General features: G+C 38.6%; 1 protein-coding gene across 8 annotated transcripts in view; it reads left to right on the forward strand.

Moving 5' to 3' along the window:
* Nucleotides 1-24,024, forward strand: part of PPP3CB (protein phosphatase 3 catalytic subunit beta) — a 119,694-nt gene that overhangs the window by 73,750 nt on the left and 21,920 nt on the right. For 3 of the 8 annotated variants that reach the window (XM_089656202.1, XM_089656197.1, XM_089656200.1), the window contains exons 9-12: nt 4,597-4,722; nt 5,404-5,481; nt 10,927-10,953; nt 18,957-19,041. In XM_089656202.1, the coding sequence (XP_089512328.1) occupies nt 4,597-4,722; nt 5,404-5,481; nt 10,927-10,953; nt 18,957-19,041 (316 nt within the window). The remainder of the gene's footprint in view (nt 1-4,596; nt 4,723-5,403; nt 5,482-10,926; nt 10,954-18,956; nt 19,042-24,024) is intronic. The other 5 variants (XM_089656199.1, XM_089656203.1, XM_089656201.1 and 2 more) reach the window with 3 other exon arrangements.

The raw sequence follows: 24,024 nt of genomic DNA on the forward strand, positions 1-24,024 counted from the left end.
CTTTGAATTCGCTGTAACCAAGCTAGACCAGTGTAAATTTTAAAGTGGTTGTAAAGGCAAAAGGTTTTTACCTTGCCGCATTCTATGCGTGAAGGTAAAAAAAAAACCTGCATGCAGCTTCCCCTAAAGCCCCCCCCCCCCCAAATACATACTTGAGCTCAGTACAGTACAGCACACGAGAGCCGATGCTGTCTTTGCACACTCACTCCTGATTGGTTCAGATACAGCAGCATAAGCCATTGACTCCCATTGCTGTCAGTCAGAGCCAGTGACGAGGAGTGGTGGGCAGGGCACACACAGAGCAGGACCCAGGAGAGAGCAATCCGCTGGGGGGTGGAGCCCAGAGCGCCAGTGACCCCAAAAGAGGAGGATCGGGGCTACCCAGGACCACTGCACTGAGCAGGTAAGTATAACATGTTTTATAAAGAAATAGATCCTCTTGCGCTTATATGGGTGACCCTACTATAAGCTGCTATCGCTCAACCTAAACCAAAAGTGAATAAACCGTAAGTGTAAATAGCGAAGCGCTAGAAATAAATATAATATCAACATAAACTATACAGTGTACTGTTGAGATATTAATTATTATAATATTAACAATGTGGTAATGATAAGTGACAAACCTATAAATAAACACACTGTGCTCTGATCACATTAGGATCCAATAAAGTGCAACTCTAGTGATAACCACAATATGCACTTGTGGCGACACTCCGTGATCCTAATCTCCCTCTTATTTGAATCCTTAACAGGATAAATATGGTGATTGAACAATCGTGGTCCCTTATATAAAGGGAAATTATAATAGTGTTTGGTGCCTTAAGTACGCAACTTCCGGTGACGCGGTGACGCACTTCCTGGCCTAGAGGCCATATTGGTACACCCAGCCCATGCAGTACACCCATAGCTTGTGGTGAAAAACCGTTTGTTCATGGGAATACATGTGAGTGTGCTATTGGCTACTATTTTTTTCATTGAGTAATAAAAGCAGTATTGCACTATGGAGGATATTGTTCTTTATATCTCACTAGCATGATCCTGAGTGGAGAAGGTGGATAGTGAGCTGTATTGCAGTACCATTGCCTTTAAGGAATCTGAGAGGAGTAAGAGTCAATACGATAAGGAGTATATATGACATCTGTCCCTGTGGTGAAAAAATGTACCCTTAAGGATCGATTGAAGTGATCCTAAAGGCGTGTTGGCCCCTAGGGTCAAGGTTTGGAGGTGAGCGGGCATTTCTGCTGATTTGAGGATTTGGCACCAGAGTGAAGATCACCAGTTCACTTCATCACTTGTATGATTGTTTTGTTTTTGGAGAATCACTTATATATGTTTACTGGACTTTTTGAGAAGATTTTGAAAATTTGGGCATTTTGTCTCTTTAGGGAGGGACTGAATATTATTTATAAGTTTATTTAATGTTTATAAGGCACCAAACACTATTATATTTTCCCTTTATAAAAGGGACCACGATTGTTCAATCACCGTATTTCTCCTGTTAAGGATTCAAATAAAGGGATATTAGGATCACGGAGTGTCACCACAAGTGCATATTGTGGTGGTTGCACTTTATTGGACCCTAATGTGATCAGAGCACAGTGTGTTTATTTATAGGTTTGTCACTTATCATTACCACATTCTTAATATTATAATAATTATTATCTTAACAGTACACTGTATAGTTTATGTTGATATTATATTTGTTTGTAGCTCTTCACTATTTACACTTAAAGTATAACATGTTTGTTCTTTAAAAAATAAAAACAAAAAACTTTAATACCACTTTACTACTAGAAGGTTTTTACCCCCTTTATGACCAGGCCATTTTTTGCTATTTAGCATTATGCTACTTTTACCTGGTAATTGTGCGGTCATGCAACGATATACCCGAATGAAATGTATATAATTGTTTTCACACAAATAAAGCTTTCTTTTTTTGGTATTTGATCACTGCTGGATTTTTTATTTCTTGTTATATTAACAAAATAAGACAAAACATTTTGAAAAAAACCACCACAGTATTGTTTACTTTCTGCTATAAAACCAATAAAAAATTTTTAAAAATCAAACTTCATAAATTTAGACCAAAATGTATTTTGCTACATATCTGGTAATAACAAATTCCCATTAAGTGCATATTGATTGGTTTGCATGAAAGTTATAGCATATACAAATTATGGTGTATACAGTGCTCAGCATAAATGAGTACACTTTTCAAAGTAAGATTTTAATCACTATCTCAAAGAACACAAGAACAATTTTCAAAATTTTGACAAAACAGGTTTTTGGTTTTTTTTATAGAACATTTAGCTCATTACATGAAAGTAAGGTTAATATTATAACTTAGATGACAAAATCTTCAGTTTTACTCAAATTAGTTGACGCAAAAATGAATACACCCCACAACAAAAACTACTACGTCTCTAGTAGTTTGGTTGACCTCCATGATTTAGAAGGACAGCACCGAGTCTTCTAGGCATGTTCTGAACAAGTTGGCGACATATACAGTCAGGTCCATAAATATTGGGACATCAACACAATTCTATAATTTTTGACTCTATACACCACCACAATGGATTTGAAATGAAACAAACAAGATGTGCTTTAACTGCAGACTGTCATCTTTAATTAGAGGGTATTTACATCCAAATCAGGTGAACGGTGTAGGAATTACAACAGTTTGCATATGTGCCTCCCACTTGTTAAGGGACCAAAAGTGATGGGACAGAATAATAATCATAAATCAAATTTTCACTTTTTAATACTTGGTTGCAAATCCTTTGCAGTCAATTACAGCCTGAAGACTGGAACGCATAGACATCACCAGATGCTGGGTTTCATCCCTGGTGATGCTCTGCCAGGCCTCTACTGCAACTGTCTTCAGTTCCTGCTTGTTCTTGTTGCATTTTCCCTTCAGTTTTGTCTTCAGCAAGTGAAATGCATGCTCAATCGGATTCAGGTCAGGTGATTGACTTGGCCATTGCATAACATTCCACTTCTTTCCCTTAAAAAACTCTTTGGTTGCTTTTGCAGTATGCTTTGGATCATTGTCCATCTGCACTGTAAAGCAGCGTCCAATGAGTTCTGAAGCATTTGGCTGAATATGAGCAGATAATATTGCCCAAAACACTTCAGAATTCATCCTGCTGCTTTTGTCAGCAGTCACATTATCAATAAATACAAGAGAATCAGTTCCATTGGCAGCCATACATGCCCACGCCATGACACTACCACCACCATGCTTCACTGATGAGGTGGTATGCTTAGGATCATGAGCAGTTCCTTTCCTTCTCCATACTCTTCTCTTCCCATCACTCTGGTACAAGTTGATCTTGGTCTCATCTGTCCATAGGATGTTGTTCCAGAACTGTGAAGGATTTTTAGATGTCGTTTGGCAAACTCTAATCTGGCCTTCCTGTTTTTGAGGCTCACCAATGGTTTACATCTTCTGGTGAACCCTCTGTATTCACTCTGGTGAAGTCTTCTCTTGATTGTTGACTTTGACACACATACACCTACCTCCTGGAGAGTGTTCTTGATCTGGCCAACTGTTGTGAAGGGTGTTTTCTTCACCAGGGAAATAATTCTTTGGTCATCCACCACAGTTGTTTTCCGTGGTCTTCCGGGTCTTTTGGTGTTGCTGAGCTCACCAGTGCGTTCCTTCTTTTTAAGAATGTTCCAAACCGTTGTTTTGGCCACGCCTAATGTTTTTGCTATCTCTCTTGATGGGTTTGTTTTGTTTTTTTCAGCCTAATGATGGCTTGCTTCACTGATAGTGACAGCTCTTTGGATCTCATCTTGAGAGTTGACAGCAACAGATTCCAAACGCAAATAGCACACTTGAAATGAACTGTGGACCTTTTATCTTCTCATTGTAATTGGGATAATGAGGGAATAACACACACCTGGCCATGGAACAGCTGAGAAGCCAAATGTCCCATTACTTTTGGTCCCTTAACAAGTGGGAGGCACATATGCAAACTGTTGTACTTCCTACACCGTTCACCTGATTTGGATGTAAATACCCTCAAATTAAAGCTGACAGTCTGCAGTTAAAGCACATCTTGTTCTTTTCATTTCACATCCATTGTGGTGGTGTATAGAGCCAAAAATGTTAGAATTGTGTCAGTGTCCCAATATTTAAGGACCTGACTGTAGCAAAAGCTGTCTTTTTCCATTCTTCAAGAACCACCTCTTTTAGTGCCTGGATGCTGGATTGAGAGTGATGCTCTACTTGTCTCCTCAGAATCCCCCAGAGGTCTTTGTTTGGGTTCAGATCAGGAGACATACTTGGCCACTGAATCACTTTCACCCTGTTCTTCTTCAGAAATGCAACAGTGGCCTTAAATGTGTGTTTTGGATCATTTTCATGTTGGAAAAGTGCATGACGACCAAGGGAACAATATATATATAGAGCAGTAAATTTGTTATAATATAATAATACTGTTATAATATAAATCTGTTGATCTATAATATTAATTTTTTTTTAATCCAACAATTAGATTACTGTGGCTAAGGAAAGGCAGTTTATACTAAAATGGTTTTATAACTTTTAGTGTGTTACTGCCTCTAATGATTTCCACACTTGCATTACAGCTGCTGTATTAAAGTATGAGAATAATGTGATGAATATCAGACAGTTTAACTGTTCACCACACCCGTACTGGCTTCCGAACTTCATGGATGTGTTCACGTGGTCATTGCCATTTGTTGGTGAAAAAGGTATTAGCTTTGTTTTTCATCGTTTTAAAAGGAGATCTTTTTAGAAGTGCATGACTAGTGATAAGCACATTGATATACAAATTGGGAAGCTCTGCATTATTGTAAAATTTACTGAAAATCCACATACAATTTTCTCCAATCTGTGAAGGGTCTCGCAATTCGTGTACTCCCTTTGCCTGGATGATTTTCTCAGTTGTTGTCTGGCTGAATAGCATAATCATGCAGGCAATAGCAACTGGTGATTATTCAGCTCGGCCACATGACTCTGCTGCCTATTCAGACTCTGTTGAGCTTTCCTTTTTTTCTCCTGGGGCCTGGTCCCTGAGAAAAGAAGAGATTCTCGTTGGTTAGTGCGGTCACATAGCCACATTGACCAATCACTACTCACCTTTGTCGCATTATGATGATACCCAGTCGCCAAGCTGTGTAGTGAAGATCCCAAGTCTGAGGTCCATTACGCCAACTAGGGGTGGCAGCGGAGTAACATAGGACCAGCCAGTTCGCAACAGAAACTGAGTTCAGTTTTTAAATTCTAGCATTTAGCTGAAGTCTGACATATGGGATAAACTTTCAAAAAATGTGCGACGTTCATTGTAGAACATAAGCAAAATGCTACTGTCCATTCTTTTTAATTCAGATTTTTGAAGTGCCCTAACCTTTATTTTGTTTTGTTGATTACAGTGACTGAGATGCTGGTGAATGTTCTGAGTATTTGCTCAGATGATGAATTAATGACAGAAGGAGAAGACCAGTTTGACGGTAGGATCATTGTAATATTCCTGGTTCCTGTTTATGGTTGTTTGTTACAACAGACCATTTCTACTTGGATGGTTCTATGACCAACAAAAACCATCAAAGCACTGTATGGTTACTTTCTTGAAGTACAGAAGTCCTGCTCTTTAAAGAGGACCTTCACCCCCAAAAGACAGTGTGCTTCTACCTGACTCCAGCCCCATCCATCCACCACAATGTGATATTTTTTTCATTTAGGCGCTTTTTATTTTTTTTGTCTGTTGCAGCACTTCATAATTTCTCACCTAGGCAAGAATGACTTTGGGCACACGCGCACAGATGTGCTGAAAAGCTCTGCCAAGATTCAGGACCCAGCAGAGATCTTCGGTACATCAGCATGCTTGAACTGCACAGTCAAGGGGGTCTAGGACCTTTTTCTGCACATACGTGTGGATAACTCGGCATGTGTGCAGATGCACCACAGGGCTTTGTCAAGTCCCAAAAGCTGGGCAGAGCCCTTTGGTGTATGTACCAGTGGGAGGGACCACAATTACGGGGACTGAAGTTCCTCTTTATGAAATCATTGGACATCACTTTTTTGTTTCATACTGTTCACTACTTTAAAAGAAACTAATATGCAATTTTAAATACTGATCAAGCCTGTTTGCATTTGAAAGAAACTAAAAATTGTAATGTTCAGTAATGGAAAATTATCCCAGTTTTGTTTGAGTAAAAAACATCTGGGGTTTAAATTGATGGGCGTTTTACAACCCCAGTTCCAAAAAAGTTGCGATGCTGTGTAAAAACAGAATGCAGTGATTTTCAAATCTCACAAATACTTATTTTATTCACAATAGAAAACATTTCAAAATGTTTAAACCTGAGAAAATTTGCCATTTTAGGAAAAAAAAATATGGGTATTTTGAAACTGATAGCAGTATATCTCAAAAAAGTTGGAGACAGGGCCATATTTACCACAGTGTAGCATCCCCTCTTTTTTTAAAAAACACTGTAAACATCTGGGAATTGAGGAGACCAGATGCTGAAGTTTTTGGAGAGGAATGTTGTCCCATTCTTGCCTGATATAGGATTCTAACTGCTCAACAGTTCTGGGTTGTCTTAGTTATTTTTTTCATTTCAGAATGCATATTACAGAATATTCAGAACTGCAACACAGAATCGAAGAATAAATACTCAGCGCAGCTGCTATCTCTATGATGTGAACTAATAAGACAGTGCTATTACATCACAAATTACCAAAAATAAATAATTTCAGAACATAAATATAAGTTAATAAAGTGCTTATATGCAATATAGTGCAATTTCACAAAAAAAAAAAAACCTGTAAAAAAAAAAAAAACAGTCCCAGGGAGGACACATTTTGAATGAGATTGCACTTTATGGTTTTTGCACTATATTGCACATATACACTTTTGTTTTATGATTTTATATTTAAATATGTTATGAATTTTTTTTATTGTGGTAATTTATTTTGAGGTGATAGCACTGTCTTTTGAATTTTTTTAGATTTGTTTTCATTTCAAGATGCTCCAAATATTTTCAGTTGGTGAAAGGTCTGGACTGCTGGCAGGCCGATGAAGCCTCAGACCATTCTACTACAAAGCCAAGCTGTTGTCATAGATGCAGTATGCAGCTTAGCAGCGCCCTGCTGAAATATGCAAGGCGTTCCCTTAAAATGATATCTGGACGGGAACATAAGCTGCTCTAAAAGCTGGATATATCTTTCAGCATTGATGGTGCCTTTCTAGATGTGCAAGCTGCCCGTTCCATACGTACTAATGCACCTCCATACCATCAGAGATTCAGACTTTTTAACGGATACCAAGCAAGAAGGTTCCCCTCATAACCAGGGGTGAATCTACCACGAGGCTAGCAAGGCGTTTGCCTAGGGCGGCAATTTTTAGGGGGGCAGCATCGCCCCCCAGAAGAAGGGACCTTTTGAGCAGCGGCGGGCAGCAGGAAGATTGATGTTTTGGGGCGTGGAGGAGGGCAGTTGCAGAGCTCTCCCTCCAGCAGCTGATGAGCCAGGACCAGGGGACAGCCTGCAGCAGGGAGAGAAGTGTCAGAGAGGAAAGAGCCCGGAGGAGGTGAACTGTACATTATACTGACACTGATTACTGACAGATCGTATGGGACTGCACACACCTTCCCCCCCCCCCCTTCCTGCTGCCTAGAGATCAGCAGCCCTTAGAGGGGGGGGGGGTGGTCCCATAGGATCTGAAGAAGAGGGGGGGGGGGGGAAGAGAGACAATAGGAAGAGAGAGGGAGGGGGGGAAAGGGAGAGAGAGAGGGAGGAAGAAGGGGGGGGGGGGGTGAAAGAGAAAAATAATCATATATACATTCACACACTTATTGAACTCTCTCATTGGGGGGGGGTGCAAAATTTTTGTGTTGCCTAGGGCAGCACAAAATCTAAATACACTACTGCTCATGGCTACCAAAAAGAATGGCAAATTTCAATATTCTGACCACAGAATAGTTTTCCACTTTGCAACAGACAATTTTAAAAGAGCTCTGGCCCACAAAAGACAGCGGCTTTTCTGGATCATATTCAGATGTGGCTTCTTTGCATGATAGAGCTTTACCTTGCATTTTTGGTTGGCACAGAGAGCTGTGTTCAAACAGTGATTTTTGTAAGTATTCCTGAGCCCATGCAGTGAAGTCTATCACAGAATCCTGCCTTTTTTAAATGCAGTGCCGCCTGTGGGCCCAAAGATCAGGGGCATCGAATACTGCGTTTTGGCTTTGTCCCTTGTACACAGAAATTTTTCCAGATTCTCAGAATATTTTGATGATCCTATGTAGATGATATATTTAAAGTATTTGCAATTTTATGTTAAGACACATTGCTCTAAAATTGTTTGAAAATTTTAGATGCAGCTTTTCACAGATTGGTGAACTTCTGCCCATCTTTACTTCTGAGACACACTGGCTAAGATGCCCTTTTTATACCAACCATGTTACTGATCTGTTGCCAATTAACCTAATTGTAAAATATTCTTCCAGTTCTTCCTTGTTAGTACCACTTGCTTTGCCAGCTCTTATTGCTCTATCCCAACTTTTGAGATGTGTAGCTGCCATCAGTTTCAAATTAGATTTCAAAATTATCTTTTTTTTTTTTTCTCTCTTTCTTAGAATGATTTGTTTTCTAAATTTAAACATTTGATATGTTTTCTATTTTCCATTGTGAATAAAATAAGGGTTTGAGATTTGTATTTATGTAGATTTTACACAGAACCCCAACTTGTTTTAGATTGAGGATGTAAGTAAAATGGGGCAAATGTTTTACACTGAGGGCGCATTTCTAAATAAACTAGTTAGATTTTGGAATACACACATGATCCATACTTCAGCTATAGATTGGAGTCTGGTGGGCTGAGTCACATGCTGATCAATAAATAATGCCCTGTCTTTGTACCCTAATCTCTTTCCATCTACCCTGTTGCATTCTCCTTGATATGAAACAAAAATTTATCCAGGAGAGTGGGAACCTTCTGTAGTGGTGGTGGCAACTATGCATGCCTGGGAACTTGAGTACAGGCATTTAAACCTGAAAGAAAAGAAACCAGTAAATGGGTTATCCCTCCAGCATCTACTGGTGGAAATATCGGTCTGTGTAGTCTGAATATTTGGTTTATGAGCATTTTTTAAATTTAAAGTGGTACTGCATCCAGATATCTAGAGCAGCTCTGAGGTGAATGCACATGCATCTGTCAACAGCTCTTCATAGAGGATGGGTTTAATCACCTGTCTGTATGAGCCCTACAGGTCACATCACTGTTCTCACTATCAATGCAGCACAGCCCAGGTTAGTCACTCACAGAGCTATGCCACTGCGTGTCACATGTCCTGTGACATCACGTTAACTATTACATGCCTTCCCTTTTAGCTCATTCAAAGCAAAGTGTGCTGTCAGTCAAGTATCTGATCCACCTAGGGGGCACCACACAATCTGCTCTGAATAGCCTGGAAGGGGAGGGCGTGTAATAGCCAAAATGACATCTCAGGACATGTGATGCTCTGTCCCTTACCCAGGCTTTGCTGTGGTAATAAAACAGTGATCACTATGACCTTAGTAAGTCTTGTAATGAAATAAAATGGGGAGCGTGTACACTGTTGTTGCAACGCTGCAAAGACCTTATGAGCCTGCAGATCATTGCCACCAGGATGGAGGAAGCCCTGGGAAATGCAGAATCACCTTGAAATTTTTTTGATTAAATTTTTATAATAAAAACTAAGAAAACAGATACAGTAATGTATTTAAAAAGGTTTAAATATATAATTTTTTAGACATTTTAGTAAATCCATTACAGATCAGAGCTTCTTTTTCTTTGATTATGAATAAATGGAAACGGTCACTGGCTAAACCTCTCTTGCTTATATTTTAACTTTTCTACCTGACTAAACATCTTTTTTCCAAAACTTCGGATCACAGTATAAATCTATATGTGGCCAATATGTTTTTGACGAGTGTTGAACTTTTACTGATCATTTTAATTTGGAAAAATATAAAGGATTTAACAAGACCCTATTTGATTGTGTAACTTGCCATTTAGTTATATCCGTCCAGATTCTAAAAGTGACAAATTAATCATTTAAATTTTTATTCAAGATATTTAGCTTTTCATTTGTAATGTGCCCTTATAAATTGTAAAGTGTACTTGTCTCTTTAATAGTCTGGTAAGTCCTTGTCCATCACAAGTGTTTGGAAAATGACTATTTATATTGCTGGCCACATTGTTGTTTACATGTACTCCCAGATTTACTGAGCTGCATTATGATAAATGTCATGCTGAGTAAACTTTGCTTTGTTAAGCTGTCCAATAGTTTTGCATTGATATAACTGTACATCATTTGATCACTGCTCACAATTCAGCTGCAAGCTTCTCACCTCCATTGTTATGTCCACATTTTCCGAACATCCAGTTTTTATTAAATCTGCCATCCTCTTCTAAACTTTGGGAGCACCACTGACCGTTTTATAGGTCCCTTTAAACAAAGGCTTAAAAACTATTGTGTTTGTATAAGTTATCCCGTGATCCGAAAACCTTGTGCTGCTGATGGCATGTCAATTTCTTAACTTTATACTATCTAGATTGTGTACTGTACCTCCTTAGATATGCTGTTCTTTTTAACCCCATTGCTAAAGATCAGCAACAAATAACAGCACATTGTTGGCCGTGTGACTTTGAAGGGGTTAACACTGCAAATATTGTCTCTCACCATACTCTATACTTTCCCATTCTAAGCTGAATTAATGTATTTACTCCTGCCATTCTCAAGAGTCCTAGAGTTGTAGGTTCCCATTTCTTTTTGTTTCCTTTCTCATTTTTTTGCCAGTCCACCTTCATTCTTGCTGCTGCCAAGTAAAATATCTTTATTTTTTTATTTGTCTCACTCACCTATTTCTCCATCGTTCACTTCCTTTTTTTCTGGACTCTCCATCTGAAGAACGACTCATATATGGCAATAGAAAAGGTACAGACCAGACAGAGCACCATTGTTTTGAAATATGACTTCCAAGTTTTCTTTCCTTTTGGAGTTGCTACACAATACATTTTAAATGATGTCGCGTGTCAATTTTATGTGTAGCATTTTTTTTATTTTACTTGTCCCCCCTCTTATTAGTATTTTGTTTTTTATCGCCCACATTTTTTTTCCCATGAGCATTTGGATATAATTTGCAGTTTGCATCATTCTGAAGTCATATTCCTAGACATCTGTCTTTCTGTGCATGGCATTTTCTCTTCAGTGTTTCTTTCCATTCTGTTCATTTGTAGATTTCCACCCTCTATGTCTATAACTAACATTCCATATCTTTGGTCCTGCATGACTAGGGGAACATTTGTCCGTTTTCTGCTTCATGGTTTTAGTAATGGCCATTTTTCCTTTACATTTCTGCATGTAAAATGTTTCAGACAATACTCTCCCTTTATTTAGATCGTTGTTGTTTGTGCGGTGTCGGGGAGGGAGATTAACTATTTTACTGTGTAGAAATAAGTTAAAATAACTAAGATTATTATTTTATTTTCAAAGCTGAACCCTGAGCTAAAAAATGCTCAGTATTAGGGGTATTGGAAGAGGCTGTATTACTTACCACATTCTCCACTCCGGTCAACTTCAGCGCTGTCCTTTGCTCCCTGGTGTTCCAGCCTGTGGGCAGTTCCTCACTATCATCGCATACAATGCAGGGCTATTAACCCTGCATTGTACATAAAAAAGGCGAGCATGTGACCGTAGCTGGGTGTGCCTTGGAGGCTGGAGATGAATGGAGAAAGTCATCTAGAGCCAGGAATGAGGCAAGTATTACTACATATTCCCGTACTCCTAGACTTAGCAAGCATTTGACCCTTGTAGTGGGGGAACACCCACTAAAAGGGTATTTTTTTCAGTGTGGGGTTCAGCTTTAATTAAATTATAACTCCAACCAGAACATTTAGTTAGTTTTATGTAGAGTGGTGAAGTCATAAAAATCTATCAAAATTTTTAATGGGGTCTGTGTCCCCGCTGGAGATATTTACCCTACCTTCCAGGTAATGACTGGGACAGGAAGTGAGGAAACTTCCCCCAAATGGTGGTTAAGACAACAATAAAAACCTGACAGGGGGACTGACTCTATGCTGTTCAAAAGCTTATTATATTAAAATATATATAACAGTTCAAAAGGGGGAGAAGCTCCATTTGCTCTGACAATTATAAACCCTCCTATATTCAATTTAAAAATACGGTAACAAATTGTTGTCCAATGTTAAAGGTATAAAGGTATTGTTAATAAAACCTAGAATTGTGCTTTTTTTTTTAATATATTTATACCTCTTTTATATTTTTATTGTGTTATGTTTGGTTTGAAGTTGTGTCCTTGTCAGTGCTCATTCGCATGGGCATTCAACCCCATAGAGAGCAAAAAGCTGTTTTTTTTTAGCTGATAAAGCGAGGCCATATAAGTGAATGGTAGTGCATTGGCTGTACAGACTTGCCCACACAGAAAAGTTTGACAGGTACTCGGGGACAGGACCTGGTTGCTTAGACTCTTGTGTCCCTGTGTATTTGGCAAACACAGCTGTGCAGGTGGGACCGTACAGTGGGTGCACTCTCGATCACTTGCATGGGCTGCCAGTATGTAGCTGAGAGGCAGCAGATAAAAGTAAAAACAAACGGTTGTACAGAGCTGAGCGTCCATATGATTGAGCCCTTGATCTAAGAGCTGGTATGTTCATTATTCATAGACCTTTCCAAGAGCAATTTCTTAATAACAAGGAGATTATAGATTGCCAATACATGTTAAGATCGAGTCACCCAGCTTGGTTTTTGGCACCTAGTCATTCTTACAATTAAAGAAAAACCTCTAATGAGAAAATACATAGACTGCCGTTGCTAAACTTCTCAAGTTGGTAATTGAATGCTATACTAAGGCAAAGGCTCACTTGAACAAGTATGCTGTTTAATATGTCTGCCTTTCCTCTGATTTCACTAGCTGCATATTTGTTCAGCATTATTGACTTAACGTATTGAGGTCAAAGACCACCAGACATTTTCAGGAGGGGATCAGCAGGGGCAGCCTCTGTAATTTTGTTTTTTAACTATGGGTGTGTTTTATCAAACATTGTTTGAAACCTTTAAAGACAGACATTCAGCAACAAAGTCAGACTTGCAGATAAGAGCTGAAATGTATGTGATCATACAATTACTATCGTGTGTGTATGTATGTGTGTGTATATATATGTGTGTGTGTGCGTGTATACACACATACGTACACCGGCCAATTTATTAGGTACACCTTGCTAGTGCCAAGAAAATATCCCCCCCCCCCCCCCCCCCAACATTACACCAGCGTGAACCATAGCTACAAGGCAGGATGGATCCATGCTTTCATGTTGTTTATACCAAATTCTGTCCCTACTATCTGAATGTCGCAGCAACCAGACTGCCCATTCTCCTCAACAAGGCATTTTCGTCAACACAACTGCTGCACGCTGGATATTTTCCTTTTTTTGGACCAGGTGATTGTGTGTGAAAATCCCAGTAGATCAGCAGACCAACCTGTCTGGTACCAACAACCATGCTACGTTAAAAGTCACTTAACACCCCTTTCTTCCCCATTCTGATGCTCGGTTTGAACTTCAGCATGCCGCCTTCACCACGTCTACATGGCTAAATGTATTGAGTTGCTGCCTTGTGATTGGCTGATCATCTGTATTACCAAGCAATTGAACAGGTGTACCTAATAAAGTGGTCAGTGAGTGTGTGTGTGTGTCTATATATATATATATATATATATATATATATATATATATATATCTCCTCGGTCAGCCACCAGTAAATCGAAATTTGGCCTGTACGACAGGGACCACCTGAATTTAAATCCATGGATGGCCATCTGTGTTTGACAGGAGTTGGATCAACTTATGTCAAATGGAATTTAGCAAATCAGTGTATTCTGAAAGTGCAGGAGTCCCGCTGTCCGAATACAATGTCTCAGTGGGGAGGATTCATCCATCCACCTCACGTCTATATGGCCACCTTTACTTATGTTATACACACACAATGCACATACACACACAATGTACATACATACATACATACATACAAACATACATTACTGGAGTAGAAATCTGTTGAGAGTTAGTTCTGTGCTCCTGATCAGATCAGACCGTCCCATTTGAAAGGAAAATTTAAAAGGTATAATAATACAGTGGGAAATGAATAACATAGTGTAATTTGTTCTCACTTCTACGGAGGGCCATACCAGACTTAAAATTAGAACACCATTCATGGTGCTGCTGGCATTGCAGGAATAAGACCCAGAGTGCATACCATTCCAGAACATTGCTCAATGGGTCAAGCTTTGGTCCATGTAAACTTATCTTTTTGTCTAGTGGTACCCTAATGATTTGTGCTCTTGTGTATTTTGTAGGCATGATTCAAAACCTACATCCAGTGTTTTTTTGTTTTGTTTTTAGATAGTTATAAATAGTTGAAATAGGTTTTTTTTTTTTTTTTCTTTCTGTTAACCCATTGGGAGGAATTTCCCTTACTTCCAGTCACTGTGAGACCTATACAAGAAATTGTTTCGGTTAGTTCTCACCAGAACAAGAAGGACCTCAGTGAAACTTTGTTAGAGGTTCTAAACTTTCCACACTGTTGTGAAAATGTGTTTGTTTGTATCCCTGTTTAACGGACTTCCTTGAACAGGAAGTGAGGGGAAATCTCAGTAGTTACACATGGCAATAAAAACCTGAAAGATGGTCTAATCTTTCCCTACTTTTGCAAAACAAAGTGAAAACATTTGAAGTTGGGCTTTACCATGAAGCAATGCTGTTCTGAGAGATATTTTAGGGCTGGTGTTGACCAATTTCTAGTTACCAGGATTCAGTGAGTCACAGGCCTAGAACAAATATGAATCATGTTAAGACAGAGTGAAGTCAGTCTGATAATCAGGCAACTAGTATTTTCAGTTTTAAGGGTCCACGATGGTATCTTTCTTCTTTTTCTAAGAGCAGGGTTTTTGAAAATATGCCTAAAATCTAGGATAGGGCTAATCATATTACAACAGTTTTTCCTACTTGTTCCTCCCTCAGTAACATTTAAAGAATTACCCTTGCACTTGTTTGTTAGTGCAGTAGTCCTCTGACCCCAGCACACATATGTGAGAAAATACATTGCAGACAGCGAATATAGGACCAGAGAAATTAATTTATCTCATATACCTTAAAAAAGACATAAACCCACCAACCTCTGATAAAATAAACCACCTCTGTCTGTGTTATTTATCATGACAAAAGGGAACAGTGTCCATTTTATTGATGGTGGGTATTTAGTATTGGCTAGTGCTGATTTAATACAGTAGTTTTAAAGAGATAAACAATTTACATGTGTAGCCATAGGTCTTTTTATGAGGAACATATAGATGAAAAGACACACTGCATCTGTGATAACATAAAGTTTATTTGTACTTTAAATAGAAACATACAAAATGAAGATATCTGACATTACAAAATGTCAATTTTGGAGTTTACAAAAATATTGGGGTCCAATATGATCCACATGTAGACTCAACGTGTTTCGAATGATTGTCCTCACAAATCCCTGTGAATGATATCTAGAAACATAGCCAATAGACATATAATGCATTAAAACAGGTAATTATCATACTTAAAGCCTTAGGAATGTTTCATACTCATATGAAAGATGAAGCTCTCAATTTCTCTAATTAAAAACAAAAATACAAGAATCAGCTGGGATGCACAAACTGAAGCATCTTTCTGCCTTGGGGAGAGGGGCGGGGTTGGAGTGTTGGTAATATAGGTAGCATACATCAAAAAATATGGAGCATCACAATACACTGCAGAGAACATTGCCAAGCATCCATTTCCTGCAGAAAAGAATATACAGTCATACAGGTATTTATTTTAAAGCTTACCTGTGTATATCTTTTATATATATATATATATATATATATATATATATATAATTTTTTTTATTTTTTTTTTCAACAGTTGCCCTCAGTTAAAGAAACAAATGACCTAGAGGTGTATCTCCACCATATGTGTATCTGGAAAATCAGAACGTAGCAACACTTGCATCACTAGAGCAAAGTAAGCCTCAAGCTTTACCGCAAATATATATCTCTCTAAAAGATACCAAAAGGTAATATCAAAGCGGTCGATCAATGTTCAATGATTAATGATCAAGGAGGGGAAGGAGGAGAAGACAGAAACAGTTTCCATGTAAAGAAGCTCTCACCAGCAAGTCTTGTATGTATCCCATGGACTCCAGGAACAAGCCAAATGCTGCTTAAGTTCTTATTCTATTTAAATGCTCAGGATCCTCCCAGTGAGGTCAAAACTGTCCAGTCAATAACCGCGATCAATCTCCCAAAGGAGTTAAAAGAAAGTAAATGCAGCTGTGTTGAAAAGATGCAGGATACAAAAGAGACCAAGTAGCAGTTCGTTTGTCCTCCGCCATTATGAGCATGGACCACATTTTCCAAAAATGGCACCAAGCATGATGTCATCGCGTGCGAACTATATGTTCGTACGAATGACGTCCTCTCATGAGAGAAAACCCGGAAATGATTAATAGCCAAGAGGCCACTTTTGGGAGATTGATAGCAGTTATTGATTGGACAGTTTTGATCTTATGGTATGGATTGGGTGGATCCTGAGCATTTAAATAAAATAAGGGTTTAGGTTACATATTGGCTTGTTGCTGGAGTCCATCAAATCCAGACTTGTTGGTGAGATCTTTACTTGGAACCTGCCTTGCTCAAGTCTGCTCCCCCTTTCCTCTCCATCTTTTGAATGATGTCCATAGAATTCCTCCTTGGGACATACAAACATTGATCGACCTCTTTGATATTATCTTTTGGTATCTTTTAGATATGTATCAGGCTCTAACCAAACTATGCGGAGAAGCTTGAGGCTTACTTTGCTCTAGTGATGCATAAGTATTGCTGTGTTGTGATTTTCCAAATACACATATGGTGGAGACACTCCTCTCTCATTGTTTCTTTTGACTGAGGGTAACTGTTGTGTGTGTGTGTGTGTGTGTGTGTGTATATATATATATATATATGCAAATATATACACAGGTATATTTTAAAAACCAATACCTGTGTGACTGTATACATATTGTTGTAGGAAATGGACGTTTGACAATATTCTCTACAGTATACCGTGATGCATCTTCATATTTTTTTGATGTGTGCCACCTATATTACCAAAATTCCCTCCCCTTCCTCCTCTACCCCCGGGGGAGAAAGATGCTTCACAGTTTGTGCTTCCCAGCTGAATCTTGTATATTTTTAATTAGAGAAATTGAGGGTTTCATCTACGGGTATGAAACATTCCTAAAGCTTTTAGGTATGATGATTATCTGTTTTAATGTGTCATATGTCTATAATATATATGCTATGTTTATAGATATCATTCATATATACTCCTGAGGAAGATCATTCAAAACGCGTTGTCTACTTGTGGATCATATTGGACCCCAAAATCTCTGTAAACCCCAAAACACATTTTTTTTATGCCAGCATGCTTTCAATTTGTATGTTTTTTATTTAATGTATAAATAAACTTTATTTATATATGCAGTGTTTCTTTTTATCTATATGTTCTCATACAAAGTCCCATGACTACATATGTATATTGTTTATATATTGGAATTAGAGATGAGGACATATAGCACACTGTATTTTGATTCATTTATCTGAGACTCTTGTTGAAATACTGGTGTATTGGTGCAACCTTATAGCAGCTAAGTGCCTGCACATACTTTTACCTGCTGTGTGAATATTTCCTCCCTGAGACTCCTGTATGTAGCGATTAACTTTTAAACTGAAATCTAGTTCTAAGCACGGTAGATAGTGCTTTCATTTAGGAATGCTATTTCTACTCTGTATTTTGCCTTAGAAATGTGGTAGTGGTCCTGCTGGAAAATACTGTATATACAGAAGAAACGGTTTCTTTTTGGTTCATAGGACAATCTGTATTGTTCGAGGATAAGGAGGGGAGTTGTATTTGGGACATAGATATTTTGTATGCCCCAAATTTGAGAGGTCCTAGGTGCACACAGAAAATGTTTCCAAAGCAGATAAATGTCATAGGGGTGTAAATCTTTATCTTTTAGAACAGAATTGGCCACATTGGAATTGCTGAGAAAGCTTCTTTGGCAGTTTTATATTGGGATTCATATGATTCATATACTAATACTAAGTGTTTTTATTGCCCATAGCAACCTGACAGATTCTCTTCCCTTTCACTTCCAAGCCTGCACTGAAACAAAAATTGGACGCTGAATTTGCTCATCAATAGTAGTTTCCTTAATAGAATATTTCATACTTGAAGCTGTTCATGCTTATAGTTCATAGCATGCATGGACCTGAGTTTTATAGAGCACATGGTTTGGACCACACGTTTGTGCACATCTTCCATACAGTGTTTTTTTTACCACTGTTTATATGCAGACTGTACTTTCTGCTCTCCAGCTCTCCAGTACCCCTAAAAGTGTAGTCCTTTCCATATCTTGATGTCAGACAGAGCACAAGAAAAAGCAGGTCAGACAATGCAGATTAGGCCATATTTGCTTAAACACATCAGCTGCATATATCCTGTGTTTCATGTAATCCTGTTTTCACACATATCTTTGTGCCTATAGAAAGCCATTTAATGTTTTAACACCTCAACTTCATTATCAAAATGTCACATGTTCATATGTATAGCGACAATGTATCTAAAGTTTTAACAGCAAGAATGTTTCTTTTACCCATAGTTCAGCAGTCTATTTGGTCTGGTTTGTTTTATATTTTGCTTCTATTGGTGCACTTAACCAGTACTCTTGTAAGTTTGTGAACAACAAACTTTGAAAGCGTGTGGTGGTGTGTTGGCAATTCTTGTCAGATTTTCATACATTTCTGTTTAATACGCTCTCCAAGAAAATATGTATTCCCGAGCTTGAGATTTTTCTTATTCCATTGAAAGTAGGTACAGCTGCCGCTCGTAAAGAAATCATCAGGAACAAAATTCGGGCAATAGGCAAGATGGCAAGAGTCTTCTCTGTGCTCAGGTAAGCCAACATGTTTAGTTATAGCTCTAAATAAGCAGTGATGTATTTGAGAATAGTTAAAGAAAAAACGTCAATAATATGCAAAAACAAAATAGAAATTGAAATATTTGTTACCTTTTATGATTTTCAGGAAGCTGTATGAGCATGTGTTGGGGGCGGGGGACTCGTATGATTACTCTGCAGCAAAAAATGGAATGACTGGGATAGCATGACATGGCCTGACACCCAAACTAAACTACTCAAGATTAACTGCTGGTTATTTCTGCTACTGGACCATTCTATGCAGTGAATTTGTTTCTGTATCAAGATTCCTATGCATTTAGATTCACTTTCAGAGGTGATTTGGTGGTGTGAAGAGTAGACTGTAGAGCACCTATTAGGAGCACTGTGTGTTGGTCACGGAGCTTTTCTACTTAGAAAATCTGATTTGAGTTTTGCCCACTGAAACAGCTCATGCATTAAAAACAGTCACCTGTGTTTGCAGATCTCTCTGTGGTATGGGCAGATTCCTCATTGAAAGATATAAGATGTAGACTTGCTGTAAGGCGCATAAAACTGAACTTTAGTTCTCTTTGTAACAGTGCTAAATACGAATACACTTTTCTTAGAAAAAAAAACAGCCCCCTAAGCGAAAGAAGAACCCCACCCCAGTGCATACTTAAAGTGGAACTTTAGTCAGAAAATCAAGTCTTGCTAGAACACTTCAGGCTGGCCCCATTTGCTGGTTTACCTATTTAAAACATTAAAAATCAGTGTGTCTACTGTTTAAAGTGAAACTTTGCCCATGATAATGTGATAAAAAATAATGTTCTTTAGTAAGGAACATACATTCCACATTAATAATTATGCTAACAAAATTAGTGTGTGCTGTAAATTGCCTCCAGCATTGTATAGGCCAGTCTGCTGTCGGCCTAAAGGTTTACTACTGTTCAGGGGCTCTGGGCTTCAAAATGGCAGCCTCCAGCAAGAAGAAACCGTAACAATGCTGGAGGCAATTTAAAGCACACACTAATATTGATAGCATAATCATTTAGGTTGAATGTATGTTTCTTGCTAAAGAACATTATTTTTTATCAAATTGTTACGGGTAAAGTTCCTTTTTAACAGTCCATGATCACGACAGTCTCCTGCAGTTTTTACATCAATATAGAGAGCTCCATCCCTGCCTGCACATTAGTTTCCCATTGACACCATTGGGGTAGTATGCCTAATGTCTCTATAGTAGGAGTATGGTTACAAAAGATCCATTATCTCCTGTGCTCAAAGATTCAGATCAAACGGGCATTAGTAACAAACAGCGTGTTCATCTGCTGGTGATCAGAGGTTGTGCAGCTCTATCATGAAGCTGGGGAAGCTTGATAAAACTGCAGAAGAGGATGAAAGAAAGAGCATACAAACCTTGCGCATTACCTCAATAAATAGTGACTAATTTAATTTAGGAAATATACTCACAAAGGTGACGGTAAAACAGGCATAAGGTAACCATAATCCACACAGGGTTACAGGTTAATCCAAAGGGAGGGGGGGATAAAAGCTAACGCATTTCGAAGGGTGCTCCCTTCTGGGTTGATCAGATAGAAACGTCAGTATGGCAGAGTTCCCATGGCAAGGAGACATTCAGCCACTGAATATCAGTATTACAGCAGTTCAGCCTGGTTAGTTTTATGGTTACATACAGGGGTTAGACAAAAGAATGGCAACACTACATGCTTTGCAGGTGTGAAAGTGACATATTTTGCATTGAAAGTAGAAGTGATGTAACATTTTTTTGACTCCGCTATGGAATGAGAAGCATAATTTTCGTCATTCACTGCATGTGCTGCTAGTATTGCCGAGTCATGTCAGAACTTACTGAGCTTCAAAAAGGGCAGATTGTCAGTTCCCACTTAGCTGGAGCCTCTGTGACTGGAGTTGCCAGTTTATTTGCCATGTCATGAGGTAAGATATCAGAGGTTATGGCGGCATATACACTTTCCCGAGAAAACGTCATCTAATAAGCATAAGTGTGGTTGAATGGTCAGCTGACCGAAAGAGACAAAAGGACATTTCACAGAAAGTGACCAGAATAAGAAAACAACTGCTGCAAAAGTGACTGTAGAGCTCAATCTCAGTCTTCACAGAATTGAGATTTAGCTCTGCAGTCTCTTTTGCAGCAGTTGTTTTCTTATTCCAGGTCACAATCCTGCATAATGCCGTTTTGTCTTTTTCGGTCAGTTGACTATGTTGACTGCGCTTATGCTTATCAGGTGACATTTTCCTGCCAACTGTTTATCCTGTCCTAACCTTTGATACTGTACCTCGCGACACAACAAATAAATGGGAAAACATCAGTCACAGAGGCACCAGCTAAGCAGGCACCAACAAATTGCCCTCTTTGATGCTCAGTAAGCTCTGACACGACTCCGTAATACTAGCAGCACACGCTCTGAATGCCAAAAGTGAGGCTTCCCATTTGTTAGCTAGGTGTCTCCTCACACAGCGGGAGAAAAAGAATGCCACATAATTTCTGTTTTCAACGCAAAACATATTGTCACTTCCACACCTGCAAATCATGTAGTGTTTCCATTTTTTTTTCCTAACCCTGTATATGCCTGTGGAAAAGTACTGCATGGGGCCATCAGTACAAAGGGAGATTTTTGCACCTAGAATGTAAACACTTTGGTGGGTAGGTCACTGCTGTCAAGGAGAGATAAGTGTACACCAGGTTGAGAGAAGGTAATTAGCTTGTAATGAAGGGTTATTATGCACTTGTACTTTTAAATGGTAAGTTGTCCATTTGCCCTCTGTAAACCACATACCCAAATACATACCAAAAATTAAAGCTGTTCTTTAGGTTAAGGCTAGTTGTTAGCTAGTTAAGCGACACCCTGAATAAGGATTAATATTTGAAACTGCTAATGATTAGCTGGTGTTCTGTTAGTTATGTAACATAGATGGTTTTCCTGCATCCACTGAGTTTTTACACTAGTTTCATTCAGAGCTCGAGAAACTACTAGATTTTTATATATATATATATATATATATATATATATATATATATATATATATATATATCTCTGTGTACTGGCAATGGATCCTAATGTGCTGGGGTACTTAACAATGTCCTTTCAAACAGTATATTAGTTGGAGAAATTCCCATGAGACCCTCACCTGATAAAACTAGTTAACAAATACATATTGATTAGGTCCTTGAAGCATTCGAATGCAGCAAATTGCTTACCAAGTAAAACTTCATGCACAAATTAATATGTCAAATATTTTTTTATATAGGTAGCTTGAGATTTCATTTGCTTTTTAATTGACATCTTTGTTGTTCATATAACACAAAGATGACTCCTCATCTCCTGCCAAACCCCCCCCCCCCACACGCACGCACGCGCACACACACACACACACACACACATGTTACAGAAGACTTTGCTGTACATTATCGTACAAATCACTAGTAGATTTCATTTTAAAAAATTCAGCTGCATGATTCTTAAAGTGTTACTAAAACCACAACTGTAAAATCAGTATGTATATGCAATAAAGCATGCTTGTTATACTCACTGTGGACCTAAGGGGTTAGTCCTTCACATTGTGTAAAAAAAGGCTGTTTGATCCTGTCTTCTCTGATCCTCCACTTCCACTATTCCCAATCCATCTGCTGATACAACAGAGACTTGGAGGCAAGCTCCACATGCTCAGTTTTGGTGTGTAATACTAGAAAGGTTTTTTTTTTTTCTTGGGAGAGTGCATGTGATCAGCACAGGGCCAGTCCAGACAGAGGGTCAAGGGTTATGCAGCCTCCTAGGACAAGCAGGGAAGAATGAAAACTCTTCCTACAAGCTGTAACCAGTGCTCTGCAGGGCACTGATAGAAGTCACAAGACTGCTATATACTGCTGAGGAGAAAAGGTATTTAACAGTTTATATTTCCTAAAATAATTGCATTTCCATGTTGTGTGTACTGTGGGAGACCAGATATAGTGAATGCAGGAACCTGGGTTTAGTAACACTTTAAGAGCAAATGGAATTTTCTCATTGTATCAAAACTGTGTGACTTATTTTTATCCTGAAAGTATAATGTGGCTATATTTACTAGTTAGTATTCTGTTTTATGGGAACAGCTAACCCCAACGTGATATTTCTCCTTGGTTACTTACCTTGGATTGTGTTGGGAATGAAGCTTGTGCAGACATCCGTCGTGGGAATACACTAGCCAGTATTCTGCTGCTGTAATATCCACACTATAAGTTCTGAATGGATCACTTACCAACCATGCTGCTGATGGGTGGGTACAATGCTCAGGAATGCTTTTACCCATTGACTGAAGCATATCCTGACACCTTGCTCTGCATGCCTGCTTTCTTTTGGAACCTCTCCTCATTTTTTGTTTTTATTCTTGTGCATTTAGATTTGAGGTAAGAACTTTGCTCTTTTATTTACTGTTATGTTCCTCTCTGTCCAGATCATGTGGCATGAAACTTATACAGTTCTTTTTCAACGGAATTGGACCTTTAAGTATTTATACTGTCCTATACCTCAGTGCTATGTTCTAGAGCAGCTATAAGCTGATTTGCTGGGTCCCTGGGTAGGCCTGGGTTTCTCTTCCTTTGAAAACTCAGGTTTGAGGATTGGGTAAGTGTTAGGAGTCTTGCACGTGATTCACCCAATCCTACAGAAGGATGCATACTAGGCTCGATTTTGTTTTGGCAGGTTTGCTATTTTTATGCTGAACAATACATGCACTAAATGTAATGGTCATTGCATTTAAGCCACTGAGGGCATATAATAATAAACCCCAGTGTGGATATGGCAAGAGATTTAAAATGTAGGTTAATTACATACCCCCTTTAAGGAGCTGGCTAAGGAATATTAAAATATTCTTAACTGCCAAGCTGCAGGTCCAGGCCTTTATAGACACTTTTAGCTACCGGTAAGGTGTTTTGTAAGGTACTTCAGCAAAACAGTGTAAATATTTTTTACCTCCTGCTGCTTC

Source organism: Staurois parvus, unplaced genomic scaffold, assembly GCF_062004578.1.
Source record: "Staurois parvus isolate SC_StPar_1 unplaced genomic scaffold, SC_StPar_1.0 ptg000894l, whole genome shotgun sequence".
NCBI lineage: Eukaryota > Metazoa > Chordata > Amphibia > Anura > Ranidae > Staurois > Staurois parvus.